The sequence below is a fragment of the Lissotriton vulgaris genome, chromosome 1_1, assembly GCF_964263255.1.
Source record: "Lissotriton vulgaris chromosome 1_1, aLisVul1.2, whole genome shotgun sequence".
NCBI lineage: Eukaryota > Metazoa > Chordata > Amphibia > Caudata > Salamandridae > Lissotriton > Lissotriton vulgaris.
Window position 1 is genome coordinate 2,066,003,764 of NC_141685.1, and position 15,920 is coordinate 2,066,019,683.

The following is a 15,920-nucleotide window of genomic DNA, read 5'->3' on the forward strand; positions in this document are numbered from 1 at the left end:
AACCCTACTCTGACTTGAGCCCAGGACAATAAAAAGTGGAATCCAAGGGAAAGCTGGTACTTAGAAATATTTTTCCACTTTTTGCCCTAAGAACCAGCAAAAGACCAGGACCGCCGTTGAATCGCTGGTGTGATCCTACTTGCTGGTAACTAATGCTGAAGGAGATGTGACTTCCAGAAATATTTCTAAGTCCAAACATAGGGACTTCACCAAGAGTGACGCCGATCTGAAGCAGATCATCTTTGAAACCTTCCTGGGCCCAGAAGCCAGATTTCGCTGGTTCTGAGCTGACAACCACCTTTTCTCCAAAAGAAGTTCTACTTCCACCTAGCTGGGCCTCCTTTCGGACCCATGCTCCATTGTGATTGGCCTCAAATCTTACCCTCCTCCTGGGCTAGAATGACAAGTTGCCCGCTGTTAGTGCTTTGGAGAGGGATTTTTATTGTGTTTTATTTCCAACTTTTTAACTGTTTTGATACTTTAGAATGCTTTGCACATTTTCTTATGCTATGCCTGCATACTCTGTGCCATATTACCAGGAGTTCAGAAAATAGTTTAAATTTTTGAAATCTTTACTGGAACTATCCTGTTCATAATTTTGAAAAAAAATAGTGCATGGCTTCAGAGAATGATAATAACACAATCTTAATGCTGGTTGGGTTACTGCAGAATAACTTGATATTTCAAATCAGTGTAACTCTAAATTTCAAAATGAGATTTGGAAATATGAGTCTAACTTTCAATGGTATGGACAAATACGTTGTTTGAAAGCTATAAGCTTTTTAATATTCTGGAAGATTTAAACAAAACGCTTGCACCTCCTATGTGTAATAAATACTACCTTTAATAATGGGTCAATCAGTTTCAGCAAATTCCAAATTTACAGACTATTTGTTATTTTTTTTGGTCCATGAACATTGCTAGTTGTCTAGGGTTATTAGGATTGATGTCTGTTACAGTGAACAGTGTCAAAGAATCATAGCATCTGTGTAGCAGTGGCAGGAATGCTGTGTACAGGTCACAGAACCATGCAGCACTGTTAAGAGACATGTACAATAATCAAAAGTAAAAAACACATCCAAAAACAGGAGTACATAAAATTGTAGACTTAAACAATTGAAAAAACACTAATGCTCTAGTTAAAGAAATATAACCCCCCCACAGAACCAATTGTTGCTGCACACTGCTATAGCAGCACAGGCAAATCCCTCTGCCTATTTTCACCACCTTTAAACCCTTTTCCTGGTCTTGCATCCAAGTTTCCTTGGGGTGCCATATTGCTCTCCCTTAGTCCTAACCCTCTGGTTTAAAAGTCTGCATTCTAGATGTTTGGGGCTTAATAATGTGGCGCTCTCACTCTGCCTATTTAATCGATGTTGAGGGGCGGAGACACAGCCGTATCTCCATTTTGTTAAAATATGGTAGGAGCTTTTAACTATGTTTATGTGGGCGAGGGAGGGGAGGAGGAGATGGGCACTATGGGCTCGGTAATAGTAACTTCTGTTGTTCTTTTTCGGGGACACAGTCTGGCGATGTGGCCCCACTCCCCACACTCAAAACACTGCGGTCCCCTTGTGGCGGGTATCTCGTATCTAGTCGGTCGGTTCTTCATGGTTTCAGGGACCGGCTTACTCTTCTTCTCCTGTCTCGCTGTCCCTGTAAAAGCTTTGATTCCCTTGTCGGTATCCCAAGGAAAGGTTCTTGGCATTGCACGATTGTAATTGGAGGCCATCTCTATGGCTTGTTCGGCTGTTATACCTGAATGCTGCTTCAGCCATCGCTGGGTATCGTAGGGGAGGGCCTCCATGAATTGTTCCAGATAGATACTGGACATTATTTCATCTTTACTTCGACTTTCCGGCCTCAACCATTTGTCGGCGGCCATTTTCAATCTCAGATACAGTGTCTTAGGATGTTCTCTGGCATTCCCTTTTTCCTTCCTGAACCTGAGTCTATAGGCTTCGTCATCTAGCCCCAAGTGGTCTAGTATCACCGCCTTAATCGTCGGATAGGGGGTCATTCCCGCCTGGTTGACTACTTGGTATGCCGCTTGGGCTTCTCCTGACAAGAGGGGGGCTAGAAAGAAGGGCCACTTCTCCTCCGCCACCCGAATGCCCGTGCCGCCCTTTCAAAGTTGGTGAGGAAGGCATCGGGGTCTTCACCGGGAACGTATTGTTGCAACTGTACACCAGAGGGATATGGGCCATAACTTCTTCTTTCCATTGGCATTGGCACACCGGGGCTCTGCACTACTTTTTGTAGGCCCTCAATCTGGGTGGCGATAGTTTTCTTGAACATATCCCGGTCAGCATCGGCGGTCGATATCTGCTGGCTGATGGCCCACTCCAACTTCTGCTGCCCCTTTACCAGGTGCTGTATCACTAGCTCCATTGCTGTGTCCTGCAGGGGAGCGGTAGTTCCCACTTCTGACACCACTGTGGGCGAGGGAGGGGAGGAGGAGATGGGCGCGATGGGCTCGGTAATAGTAACAGGCTTGAGACCAGTGTATTTCCTCAAACTGGGCTTTATTTTTAAGGTTCGCCGGGTTCGAAAGGTGAGTCTCTCTCTTGCAAACTCCAGGTTGTCCGTGATGGCGGGGTCGTATGTTCGACGTGGCTTCTGGCAGACGTTTTCCCCTCTTGGTCGGGTACGCCACCTCCGGATCGTGAGAGAAAAGAGACCAACAGAGGGAAGCCGTTAGGTTGCAGGCTGGTACCGGGTTACCCTAATAGGGACCGAGTGATTGTGAGGGAGCACCAGTGTTTTAAACAAGACAAAACGCGTTCGTGCTCAGGGAGGAGGAAGGGCGTGAGGAACGTTATAAGGAGGGACGAAGAGTATGGTCAAATACACGGGAAAGGTACAAACAGGGGTTTTTACACTATGTACAAGGGGCGCTCTTTTTCCCCACCCAGGCTGCCCAAGGCCGCCGTACCTGAGAAAGCCACACTCCTCCTTCGGGAGTGTGGCACGGCGGTTCACTGGGTCGTTGGCCTCCTGGCTTTCCTCTGCTCTCGTTTCTTCCGTCCTCTCCATCCTCTCCACGCTTTTCCTTCGGTTCGGCTCCTCCGCTTCCTTCTCCAACCTCCGGGGTAATGTCTCACTCTGCAAACAGGATTTCCTGCCCTTTCTCCAATGTTATGTTATGTTATGTTAAAAAGTTTTATACCGGGCACGTTCACCGAAACGGTTTCTTGGCGCTCATAACAGATGCGAAGGGCAAGGGCAGAAATTTACTCAAATGCTAACTTAAAGAGGAACGTCTTCAGTGTCCTACGAAAACACTCATAGGAGGGGCAGTGACGGAAGGAGGAAGGAAGGGAGTTCCAAAATGTAGGGGCTAGAAAAGTGAAGCGGAGGCCGCCATGTTTCTTGAGATGGATTTGAGCGGTGAGCAGGAGGTTATCAGCGGAAGAGCGTAGGTTTCTCGTGGGTATATACCGCTTCAAGCTGGAGGAAATAAAAGCAGGCGCGAGATTGGAGAGGGCTTTGAATATTGCGCAGCCAAGTTTGAAAGTGCAACGTTTGGCCACCGGGAGCCAGTGCAGGCTCCGTAATAGCGGCGAGACGTGCTCATGCTTAGGCTGATGATATACTAAGCAAGCAGTCTCGTTTTGTATCAGCTGTAGCCTATGGAGCTGGTAGGCGGGTATCCCTGCGTATAAGATGTTAGCAAAGTCGATTCTGGACATAACTAGAGCCAAGATGACGAGGATAAGTGCATCTCTGGTGAGAAATCTACAGATTTTGCGTATCCTACGTAGGTGGAAGAAGCAGGATGATGTTACAGCACTAATCTGAGGCTTCATAGATAGATCACCAGAGATGACTACACCGAGGCTTTTCACAGAGTTGACAGGGCGGGGGGGATCCCAAGTGAGTGGGGCCAGAAGCTGTCATTCCATGGGTTGGCAGATCCACCCACCAGCACAAGCTCAGTCTTTGTAGGATTTAATTTGAGCTGGCTATGAGCCATCCAGTCTGAGATGTCTAACATAGTGGTTTGAAAACCAATGCGGGAGGAAGAAGAGGTGTCGATAGGGAAGATCAGCTGCAAATCATCTGCATAGTTGAAAATCGTTGCAGGGGATTTGCGAAGAGAAACCATAAGGGGCTGCATATACAGATTAAAAAGAAAAGGGGATAGAGCGGAGCCCTGAGGGACTCCGCAAGAGAGAGAAGAGAAAGGAGCAGAGAAAGTGGAGAGATGTACGGCTTGAGAGAGCTTGTCTAGGAAAGATCTGACCCAGTCGAGGGCAACGCCCTGAATGCTGGCGTTAGTGACACGGTCGATCAATATAGAATGATCGACCGTGTCAAAAGCCGCCGACAGATCCAACAGGACGAGGGCTTGAGAGATGTTGTTGTCAGCACCTGTTCTTAGAGTGTCCATGACAGCCACAATGACCGCCTCAGTAGAGTGAAGGGGCGGAAACCGGCCTGTTGGGGATCTAAAAAGGACGAGCTCTCGATGAAGGCGCTCAGACAGCGCGTGACATGGGTCTCCAAGATCTTTCCTAGATAGGGGAGAAGGGAAATGGGCCTGTAATTACTTAGGACCGTGGGGTCGGCATTAGCTTTCTTTAAGATTGGTATCACCACTGCCTGTTTAAAGGAGTCGGGAACTACTCCAGTGGCCAACGAGGTGTTAAGGAGTGCCAAGGCAGGGTCAGGGCAGGCCAGGAAGATTTCTTTGAGGATCTGGGGAGGGCAGCAGTCATTGGGGGAGCCGGAACTAACTTTATGCAGTAATCTCTGAAACTCAGTAATAGAAATAGGGGGGAAGGCATCCAGATGCTGAGGATTATTAGGTGGTAAAGGAAATGGAAGAGGGGATGGGGCAGAGGAATGTTGTTTTTGATAGTGATGATTTTATCCAGAAAGTAAGTATTTAATGAGTCACATAGAGCCTGAGTAGGCAAGGGGGGAAGGGTGACCCGGTCTGGAAGGGAGAGCTCGTTCACTATGGAGAATATGTCTTTTGCCTTGGAGGCAGACTCCATTATTTTGTGAGAAAAATAGGTTGACTTGGCCAAGAGGATAGAGGATTTGTAAGTTTTTAGGCGGTTCACAAATTCAGACTTAAGATGAGGATCATAGTTGCGAAGCCATCGACGCTCGGCCTGGCGGAGAGCAAGTTTGTCAAGTTTTAATTTAAGAAAAGGTAAAAAAGGAATTGCACACAACAGAGCAACCGAAAATTACTGAGTCATACAAAACAATTAAACTGTAACGGGGTCGGGCGGGAAGTCTCGAGGACTGGTGGACCCATGACCCTAACTCACCTCCTTCCCCGCAGACTGACTCATCGAGGGCAGAGTGGGAAAGCGGTGACGATGAAACTGACCCCCGCCCCTTTAACTGGGCGTATGACTACTGTGATGAGACTCCGCCCCCAGCTGGACCTTCCGACGTCAGCTGGGGGCGGAGTCTCATCACAGTAGTCATACGCCCACTTTTGCGTGAAACACAGTTGCGTCACGTTTAGCCAACAGTACCTTTAAACACGACAAAGTACAGAAACTGGTGCGGTGGAAAACAAGTGATGCGTCACTCCTGAGACCCTGGGGAGGCGATGCGAAAGCCCTGCTGGATGTAGCTGGCGTGATGCGGTGTCTCAGGTCTGTATGGGGAGGGATGCAATACCTTGTATGGATTCCGGTGCGGAAGTTCCGTAGTGAAAAAGGTTGCAAAGGCACAATGCGATGATATTTGGAGTTGCGACGATCTCCGGGACTACGATGCGCGGACCAGCGGTGATCTTCATCTCGCAGCTCCTCGATGCGATGGCTTCTGCGATGACACTTGCAGCGACGTGATGCGGTCCACAAGCAAGTGGTGTGACTGTCTCACCCGGCGACGAAAGGCTCTGCGACAACACTCGCAGCAATGGTATTCTTCCCGCACCGGTCTGGTGCGTCCTGCAAATGAAGGATGCAACAGCTCTTGCAGCGGCAACAGGCGCTGCGATGATCTCGACCTTAGTAGCGGCGGGAATATTGTCGCACTGTCGGGGATGCGCTCCGCTAGCGAGCAATGCGACAAAACTTGCAGAAAGTCTTTAAACGCTTGCTTTCTAGCTTCCCAACACAGATACAACTTCCAGAGGAACCACAATTGGCCCAGGCACTCAAGGAAGGACAGAACTCTCTCAGCAGAGTTCAGGGAAGCTGGGGGCGAAGTCCTTTTGTTCCTGGGACTCCTTACCAGGGAGCCAGCTCTTCTCAGGCCCTTGGAGATTCCTTCAAGCAAGGGGACACAGCACCAAAAGCAAAGTACTTCCCCTCTCCTTGGCAGCAAAGCAACAGCAGGTCAGTCCAGGTGAGCAACAGCAGGACAGTCTTTCTCCTTGGCAGAATTTTCTGTAGTCGGGGGTCCTGTACTTATACTCCTAAAAGTCTTTGATCCCTTTGCGCAGGAGGGATCTGAGCCCGGTCTGAACCAGTTCTGGGTGTTCCTGGAGCACTTTGTTTTCCTGGCCTCTCCTTTCCTTTCAGAGAGAGGGGCAGGGACGTCAGCCGCCCAGCAGGAGGTGGAGCCAGCACAGTTGAAGGCAGGCACTGCCCTATTCAGGTCCAGGTGCTATCCCTTCCCACCACTCTAGATGCAGATGGAGCTATTCAGCCCAGGGATGGCCCTCTCAGACTCTGGGAGCCACCCAGCCCCTGTCACTCACAAAGCAGACAGTCAATTCACAAACAGGCCAAGGCACACAGAAAGGTCAGACAAGAGAACAGCAACGTTCTAAAAGTGCTGTTCTCAAACACAGGATTTAAAAACAACCTATCCTAAAAGATGTGTTATTAAATTCTAAGTTCAGGGATACCATACTTTTATTTCCTATCTTGCTCCTATGGGAAGATATGCTGGTAGCCACTGTAGCCAGCACCCCACATGTTAGCCTATGGGGCAACATAGCCTTACAATAGTGAAAAACGAAAATGGCTGTAATTCACTACCAGAGCATGTCACCTGCACAAGTACATGCTCTACCTTTCACATACACTACACCCTGCCCAAGGGGGTACCTTTGGCCTTCCATAGGGGGTGACCAATGTGTACAGAAAGGGAAGGGTTAGGCCTGGCCAGTGGGGACACTGACCAGGAGGACATGGCAGTTCACAGACTGCACAGAGGCACTGTGGTGGCAGGCCTGAGACACCATTTTAGGGCTACTCATGGGGGTGGCACAATCAGTGCTGCAGACCCACTAGTAGAATTTGTTATCATCAGCCCTGGCACACTCAGTCCACTTTACTAGGGACTTCTTGGTGACAAAAATATGCCAATCATGAATAACCAATCATCATAACAATTTACTCAGGGAGCACTTGCACTTTGACGCTGAACAGCCGTGGCAAAGTGCCCAAAGCATCTAAACCGGCAAAAACGAAATCCAGCACAGCTTCAAAAATACAGGAGGCAGTGGCAAAAAGATAGGGGGAAACCACCCCAAAGATGCCAGGTCGAACATGCCTGCTTATGCTTGCAAAAATACTGCATCTTAGAGCTTGTTGTTAAAATAAACAGTTCGAACTTTACTGTGTCTCTTTCTTTACCCATGTTGTGGACTGGTATGAGAATATACCATGTTCTTGATTCCCACCATTCCTGAGAGTAACCTAAGTCGCATGTTCTTGGTTGTCTAATCATTGGTTCCTTTGCTATAGGATGAAGAGCTAATGTGACACTGATGCTAGTCGAATAGCGGGTTCTAGGCACTGAGGTGAGTTTTTAGGTCCACCACAATTCACTGATGTCCTGGGTCTCTGTGTACAGTTTTGTGTCTGAGCAGAATTCTTCAACAATTTTTTATATAAATATATTTAGTGAACACTTTAAATTAAATCCAATGGACAACATTTCAGATTTGCTTGACCTTCAATTCCAATTTTTTTTGTGGGTTACTACTTTCTTTGGTTTCACCGTAGCGGGCTACATGAGTGGGCTTGTGTATGTACGTAACTGCCTACTCGTGAATATTTAATCAGAGCTCCAGGTGAAGAATCTACCCTGTTGGGCTCCACCCCACTGATAATACAGCTAGTTAATTACATCATGGGGATCCTAGTATCCTGGTATCTTAGGTCCACATATTGCCCCAGTGGGCTTGTATCCCCCTGGCCCTTAGCTCACAGTTTTTTGTAGAAAGTGGGAATCCATTCCTGTATCTGCTCTCTAAACAATCTTCAATGCTTGTGAGACATGTTCACCACACTCTTGGCACCCTGTAAAAACACACATAAACTCTCTAGTAACATTATGACAACGTTTACTGTGATTGCCAAAGAAAGGTTCTAAACAGGTAATCTAAAAGGTCTAAAGCCAATTAAAAGGAGGACCCAATGTAGAGTTGCTAAGAATATCCATTGTCTGGTGGTTACGATAAAGTCTCACCAGGTCAGCACGTGACATCTCTGCGCAGGCTACTTCAGGATTGCTCCAAAACTCTAAATTACCCAGCCTCTTGCTCTCATTTTTTATGTAAGTGAACCACTAGAGTTTTTCTGTCCCAGGCAGGCCTATAAGTTCTTTAACTTCAGATCAAAAGTGATTCAGTTCTGGGGTGACCCACAGTCGACGCCAGTATGTTAGTGGGCATAGGCCGATTTCTTCATCTAATGGTCTAATTCCTAGATCCATTTTCAAGGGAACAAGAGGAGTACTAACTGGAAGAGCCACTAGGGATCTTAAAAAACAGTTTTCTGCCTTGAGAATGTGTTCTGATGAAGAGTGCCCCCACAGTTCTGCCCCATAGATTATAGGGGGAGATGACATTGCTGTTTTGTGAATCTTTATCTCCACAGCGCGGGGACACGCCGGGATGGCGTCACCAGGAGCTTTATAAACTACTTTATTTTTATTTTTATTTTTCATAGCTCCTCTTGTTTGGGCTGCCACTACCTGTTCATTTCCTATTTTCGGGGAATCAATGTCTTTGACCCCCCTAAGATGGACAATTAGGGCATATATAAAAAGACAGAAAAGGGTGGGGGCCAGGACGTACCCCTGCCTGACTCCTCTTTTGACCGAAAACCTAGGTGATTAAACACCACTCTTACCACTCCTGACTTGTGCAAAGTTATTTAAATGCAATCTTTTAACGATATCAAGAAGGTAAATAGTGATCCCCATATCCTCCAGTACCACCCATAAAAGTTCCCGAGGTACCAGTGCGAACGCTGTCTTAAGGTCAACAAAAATCAAATAGAGGCTGCCACCCTCTACATTGACCGTTTTGCAATACAGAAGTTGCAATCTAAGCAGTTGGTCTACGGTAGATGTTTTATCCCTAAATGCGGCTTGGTATGGGCTCAATATCTCACGCTCCTCCATCCATGCCTGAAGTCGGTCGAGGATAATCAGTGCAAAAGGTTTTTGGCTAACGTCGATCAAACATAGTACTGTATACCTGCTGAGTGACATTTACAAGCACACTTAAAGCCAGCCTGTGTGGCTTTATGTGTGCGTGTAAATATCGCCCCTTTTCAAGCAACACTTTACGTATTAGGACTCCGGAGTATGACATCTGTGTTGCTGTGGTTGTTCCCATGCAACACCCATGTCCACTGATGTAATACCAGATTTACGAGCAATTGTAAACCTGGAAACGCATCAGAATGTTATGCTACCCCAGGGGTGGTGTAGCGAGGCGTAAGAAGAAGAAATGTTTTTATCATCTTTCAATACGTGCTGGATTCTACAGCACACATTGGAAGAGGAAATCACCTCAAGGATTGTTTTAGCATTTGGGTGTCCGTTGCGGGTCTCCCTTGTGTTCGGGGGAGGTGGTGGTGCACTGGGGGGGGGTACCATTTCCGGGTGGTGCCTGCCACATAGTGCAGGGAAACGCACGACATACATTTTTAACATTGCTGTCGGTGCTGCAGCCAGCGGTACCAACCTCAATAGTAAAGATGCAAGAAGCGACCACAACGGTGGGGTCCGCATCGTGATTCTATGTGCGGGACTGCCGCCATGCAGGCGGGCGATCCCAAGCACCACCACAATGGCGCCATCGTAATCACCCCTCTAAGGGCCTGATTTAGAGATTCACTGACCTGGCACTCCACCACAAACAGACATACTGCATATGAAATATAGATATACTTATCTTCCAGCAGGGGAAGTAACAGTAGGGTAAGAGTTAGAGAGATAAGGGTATATTATAGGATGGAAGAGTTCTGCTTCCGATTGGGCGACCATGTTAATAGATTTGGGACGTTCTTTATAGTGCTGCAGCAGGATATTGAATAAAAGTAATATGAACAATGCTAGCCTCCTCTCTTGACATAAAATCTCCTTTATCTACTGAAAGCACAGGTTGTAATTTTTGAAAACTTTTTTGTTGTTGATGCATACTAGACAGTAGGTTTCATTTCAAATTGTTTTCCTATTCTGTGTGCCATAGTATTTAGATTGTTAAGAAGTCATTATTTATTTAAGAAAGAGAAAAAATTGAAAAAACGATTTATGGAGTCTGTAGCTAGCGATGTTTACTAAAATATTTTCCCTCAATGAACTAAAAATGTGGATTTGTATTTAACATACCTTATTTTCCTTTACTATGAACACCTGCCTTTTATACCCATACGCAATATGTATCGTAGAAGTACACTTGATCTATTATTAATCTTTTATCTCCTTCCTTGAAATTGGAAGACACCTTTGTCGTGTAATTCTATATTTTAACATTTTCCAGATATTTAACAGCTTAAACATAGCAACTACAAAAACAGTTATTGGCATGTAAGCTCTTAAAGTTTGACAGAATTATTTGTCTCAAAAGGAGAACGCCGGTGTGGAAGGAAATAAAGCCCATTTGTCATATTTTGCTGAAAGTGAAATGCTTCTTGCTACTGACTGCAACACAAACTTGTGACTCTAATGAAATACGCCTTCTCCTCCTCTCACCAGGTTATCGCACAGTCCCATTGTTTAAGAAGAATGGCGACCCCCTTCGAAACTCTACGCTGTTTGTGCACGTCCAGTATGGGTTCGCCTCTTGCTCGTGAGCATCATGTTCATAGTCATTGAACTCCACTCCTAATACTCCTAATAAATAAGCAAGGCCAGTGTTCGTTTGTTTGTGTCCTTTTCTTTCTCTCAATTGTTTATGCATTGCTTGGAATTTCTTTGAGCTGAAGGCATAGATTGTCTCAGAAATGGGACAAGATCAACGTGAGAGTGTGTAGTTTTTGATTTGTTGTCAAGGATGTTCCCAATGCTCTCACACTTGTAAGTACTTAGGAAGAGAGTAGTGAAAGAATGTAGTCACAGTCAGCGTTCGAACACGGCTCTTTACATTTCTCAGCCAAAAGCTATGCACTCAACTACGATTTCCATAGGGTTCAGACACAGTGAAAGCAGTTAACACAAAACGCTTATTCTCCGCATCCGCCAATGCACTGTTTAAGGATGTCACAGGCCTCAATTACAGATGAAGTGTCCATGAACCTGAAACAAGCCTTGGCACATTCATTCTAATGAACATACCTGAAGGTCAGCTGAATGTTCCTACAGATATCTTTCAAGCTAGGAGAGCTTGAAGGGGAAACATCGTTTTAATACACCGCTTTGTCCTGCGATATATTGGTGTTTACTTAGCGTATACCATACTTCTTTAAAGGCCTGAAGTGCAGTGATCTTTATAACAAATGGTTTGGCAGTGTTAGCAGCAGGTACCCTCCAAGAGGTCTATTGATGTGGTTTTAAATTCCTAAAGACAAGGCTACGTACCGATTTATTTAGATCACAAGCTTACGTGAAGGTATATTCGTTGCAGACGTCACTGCGCTGCATATATTTCGGGTGATTGCCTTTATGTTTTACACATTTAAACAATCAGATTTGCATCTGCTGTGATATTAAGTTCATATAGTTAACATTTAGGACATGTATTAAACAACCTATTTTACATTGGCCCATTTAGGCTTTAGGTGATAGGATTTTTAACTAGTACAGTATTTCTTTAAAGTTGTGTTTATTTACAACCAAAGCCTCTATCACATTTACTGCAAAGCTGCTGCATTTCGGTTGGGTTGTAGGATCCCACCTAATACATCAGTCAAATTCTGCTTTTTGACTTAACAGTTGTCTAGGCACATCTGCCCTGGGCCTTACGGAAAGAATACTGCAGAAATAATGTTAGCTAGCAGACATTGGTGGTGGAATGTAAATGTTTCAGTTTTTTTAGTGCTCTTCTTAAGTATGTAATTCCCCATTCCAGTTTCAGAACGCACACTGCATACTACTCTGTGTACATGCACATGTTTCTGTTTCTGCCTGCATCACATATTTTTTATGGGTTCAGTGTGCATAGGTGTACATTGACTGCATTCAGACTCAGCGCATATTTGTTTATATAAACATGGATGCTGGGAGTAATATATTAGGTTATCAGAGGTTTGATCTTGTCTTTCGTTTTACAATGTTTGATTTTCCATGAAACGTATGGCAATACATATGCATGTGTCACTGCACAGTGCAGAAAATTGGGATCTTAGCTTGAATTTGCTAATCAGTTGCACAAGCCATTATCCATGCAAAGTTCAAAGAAGCGGTGGATGCCAAGCTTGATACCTGAGAAAAGGCAAACAAGCAACAAGGAGTACACCAGACAGCCAGGGAAACCATTAAAACAGTGCAAGAAAAATATGAAATAATAAAGAAAAGGAAAAATATAATATTTGCTGCGGTCCCTTCCATTTTTCGGATCTGATTCTGCTAGGTTTAGAATGCTAAACCCATGCTTCCCTCCTAATATATGAGCTGTGCGCTGATACTTCCTGTTTGGCCAGAATACGTTCCCTATATGTCTGTGTTAGATGGTGCCTAAAACGACCCAATAGCACAGAAGATTAGCTGGGCTATAGTGTATATTTACACCATCTACATACAGTCGTTTATATCAGCCATTACCATAACGAGCATTACTTTGTTCTTGCTGCTCTGTGTTTAAGGCACTACAGTAACATATGGGGATAACATAGCCTTTCTTATGTAGGAAACCTTTTTGTTTAATATGCAAGTCATGAAATGTACCTGGTAAGCTCACACGACAGAATGCCTGAAAGATATTTCACTGTGTAGATTTAGCTACATTTTGAATAGAACAGGCCAATGTGAGATTTCGATATTTAATTCTACATCTCCATCTAGAAAAATGCCACCAAGGTCATTTAAAGGTATTTCCCACACAATTTTCGAAAATCAATGTCATTATAAAATCTGATTTTTGATTACAAAAAATTTAAAAACTAATGTGATAAAATGTACTTTAGCCTACTAGCCATAACTGGCATAGGTACAATTCGGCCACTCAGCACACCTCCAGAACTGGAATATTCTTTCTTTCTTTCTTTCTTTCTTTCTTTCTTTCTTTCTTTCTTTCTTTCTTTCTTTCTTTCTTTCTTTCTTTCTTTCTTTCTTTCTTCCTTTCTTTCTTTCTTTCTTTCTTCGGTTTTGAGGAAATATAAATTTTATGGTCAAGATGTGTTCCCTAGCGCGTACCCCACCGTCTCCATGTACGAGTTAAAGTGCATGTAACTTCCCTCCTGTACCAGCTATGAAGACGCAAATACATTTGCGTCCAACGTTAACATGTCCTCTTTCAGACCCACCATGAATGGGTTGAATGGTCCGTTCCTAAGTATGCTATGCCAACGTCTTTTTGTAGTATACTTCTACGTTTTTCAGCTCTGGCTGAGTAGGCCCTGAATTTCTGCCACCGAGCCTCTTTTCTGGCTTCTGACTCCAAGGGCCTCTGCCCAGGCTGCTTCTGTACCCGTGAACTCTGACTTACTTCTAGCGCGGCCCCTCGCGCTCAGCTCAGCCTGCTGCCTGCCAAGATTGACTATAACCTTCGAGTTATCTGGTCCGCTCCCCGAAAATACATTCCTGCCTGCTAGTTTCAGTAAACATTCCCCTCAGCTGCAGAGCCAAAGGGCCGGCCTGTCTCTGTGCAAGTAATTCAAGTAATTCATAGCCCTTGTTGCCATGCTCCCATGGAAGGCCCATGTCCCACGCTTCTCATACAGACACTCAGGCGCTTATACACGCACTCACAGCAAGTATAGAATAGCTTCTGCCCTAGAGACCTTTCCGCCCGGATAGCTTAGTTCCTAAACACCAGATACCAGATATGATAGAAGCACAAGTTGATCTGACATGCCAGACTTCTGTCTCTTTCCGTCAGTGTAAATGTCAAGTCCCCTGCACCCTCCAGCTTCACGTCAATCACACGTCATGCAGCTGCGCGCGCATCCAAGCTTCCGATTTCTGCTGACATTGCAACATTTCTGTTAGTGCCACCCCTTTTGTGACACCTACCTGTGACGTTTCTAGCACACACCTCTAGTTCACGCCTCTTGATTACGCACTTGTACCACGTGTATACTGTTATCTTGTCTTCTCTCAGCTGTTACGCCTCCTGCACTGTTGCTTATGGCATGAATTAAGTATATAAGCTATGTACTGTTAATAAAATGTAGCGCTCTATCCCTTCTGACACCCCTGTGGTGGTCAGAACATGATATCCTGGCCATGACCATTCCTTTTTAAGGAATAAAACCCCTAAGAACTCTAACACCACGGACTCTGTCTTTTTCTTCCGATCTGAGTTATTATTGATTAAGTACTTACCTGCATAGAAATTAAGAGAGTAAATTAATTATTTACGTCATTTTGGCACCCGAATAGGGACCCCTCCCCCACCTCACGCGCCGGTTGGCGCATTGCAAGCTCTGTCCCCTGCCATCAGTTAGATGGACCATACGCGTACCGGCAGGATTTCCTGCATCTCCCTCTGACCCACGGAGGTGACGAAGACTGCGATCAGTGCCCAGACGAGGCGGTGAGGAGTGCGGAGGATCCCGACCAGAGCCTAGCCGAAAGAAACAAGGTCCGAGGTGTCAAGAGGCCCACCAGGTTTCCGAAGTTTTCCGAAGTTTTCCGAAGTTTCCCGAAGTTTTCCGAAGTTTCGAGTCGAGTCCAGTCGAGTTTTCCGAGGCCTTCTGTTACCGTGCTTCCCGGTGAGTACCATTGCTGGGACGTATCTAGACGGGTTTGGAAACACAAGTCCGGTCTGCACTGTTTTTAGGCAGTGTATCTGTACTGTTTAGCAGTATATCTAGTATTCTGAATTTCTGAATTTCTGCACTGTTACAGCAGTGTATCTGTACTGTTTAGCAGTACATCCGGTATAGGGGGTAGTCATCTATGTCTCAAATGTCTTTTCATGTGATTAATGTTGTGGTATGAATGTGACCGTTTTATGTGCATTATTGTGTGTTTTCTTGTATAACTAGTTATATTCAGAATTAAGTATCAAGGATCGAGCATTCAGTATTAAGTAAGAAAAATGCCGTTTTTCAACAAGTTAAAGCAGATAGGAACTAGGAAAGGGATACTAGAGGAAGAAATTCCTATCCCCCCTAGGGACACTCCAGGTAACTTTATGTATAACAAGCATGGCCTAGATGCCATATTGTATCTAGAATTATGGGCCGATTATACGAAACATCTTGACGAGAGACACAGATGGCCAGTTAATGGAACATGGGATGCCGAGTGCATCATGAAGGTAGAAGAGGCATTATGGAAAAAGAAAGCCAGACAATCTCAGAAAGACGCCATAGAATTCTGGCGTAAGGAATCACATAAACGTACTGAAAAAGCACTCCGTAGAGAAGACAGACTTAAAGAATCAGATAAAGCTCAAGAAAACGAATTAGTTACTGAAGGAATCCGAGTAAAAACAGAACAAATAGATCGCATCCGAAATAGCCAAGTAAACGGCATGTATCTTATGGCCGAGGGTACACCTGACGCCATTTCAGAAATACCGAAAAATCTGCCGCCACCACTGGTTCCAACTAAAGTAACTCATAGGACCACTAAAGATATATTCCTGAATTCCT

General features: G+C 45.1%; 1 protein-coding gene across 1 annotated transcript in view; it reads left to right on the top strand.

The window, feature by feature from the left end:
• PLCZ1 (phospholipase C zeta 1) overlaps positions 1 to 11,015 on the top strand; it is a 665,761-nt gene extending 654,746 nt beyond the window's left edge. Inside the window, exon 11 of the mRNA XM_086933607.1 lies at positions 10,918 to 11,015. Within this exon, the coding sequence (XP_086789733.1) occupies positions 10,918 to 11,015 (98 nt within the window). The remainder of the gene's footprint in view (positions 1 to 10,917) is intronic.
• Positions 11,016 to 15,920: the final 4,905 nt, after the last annotated feature.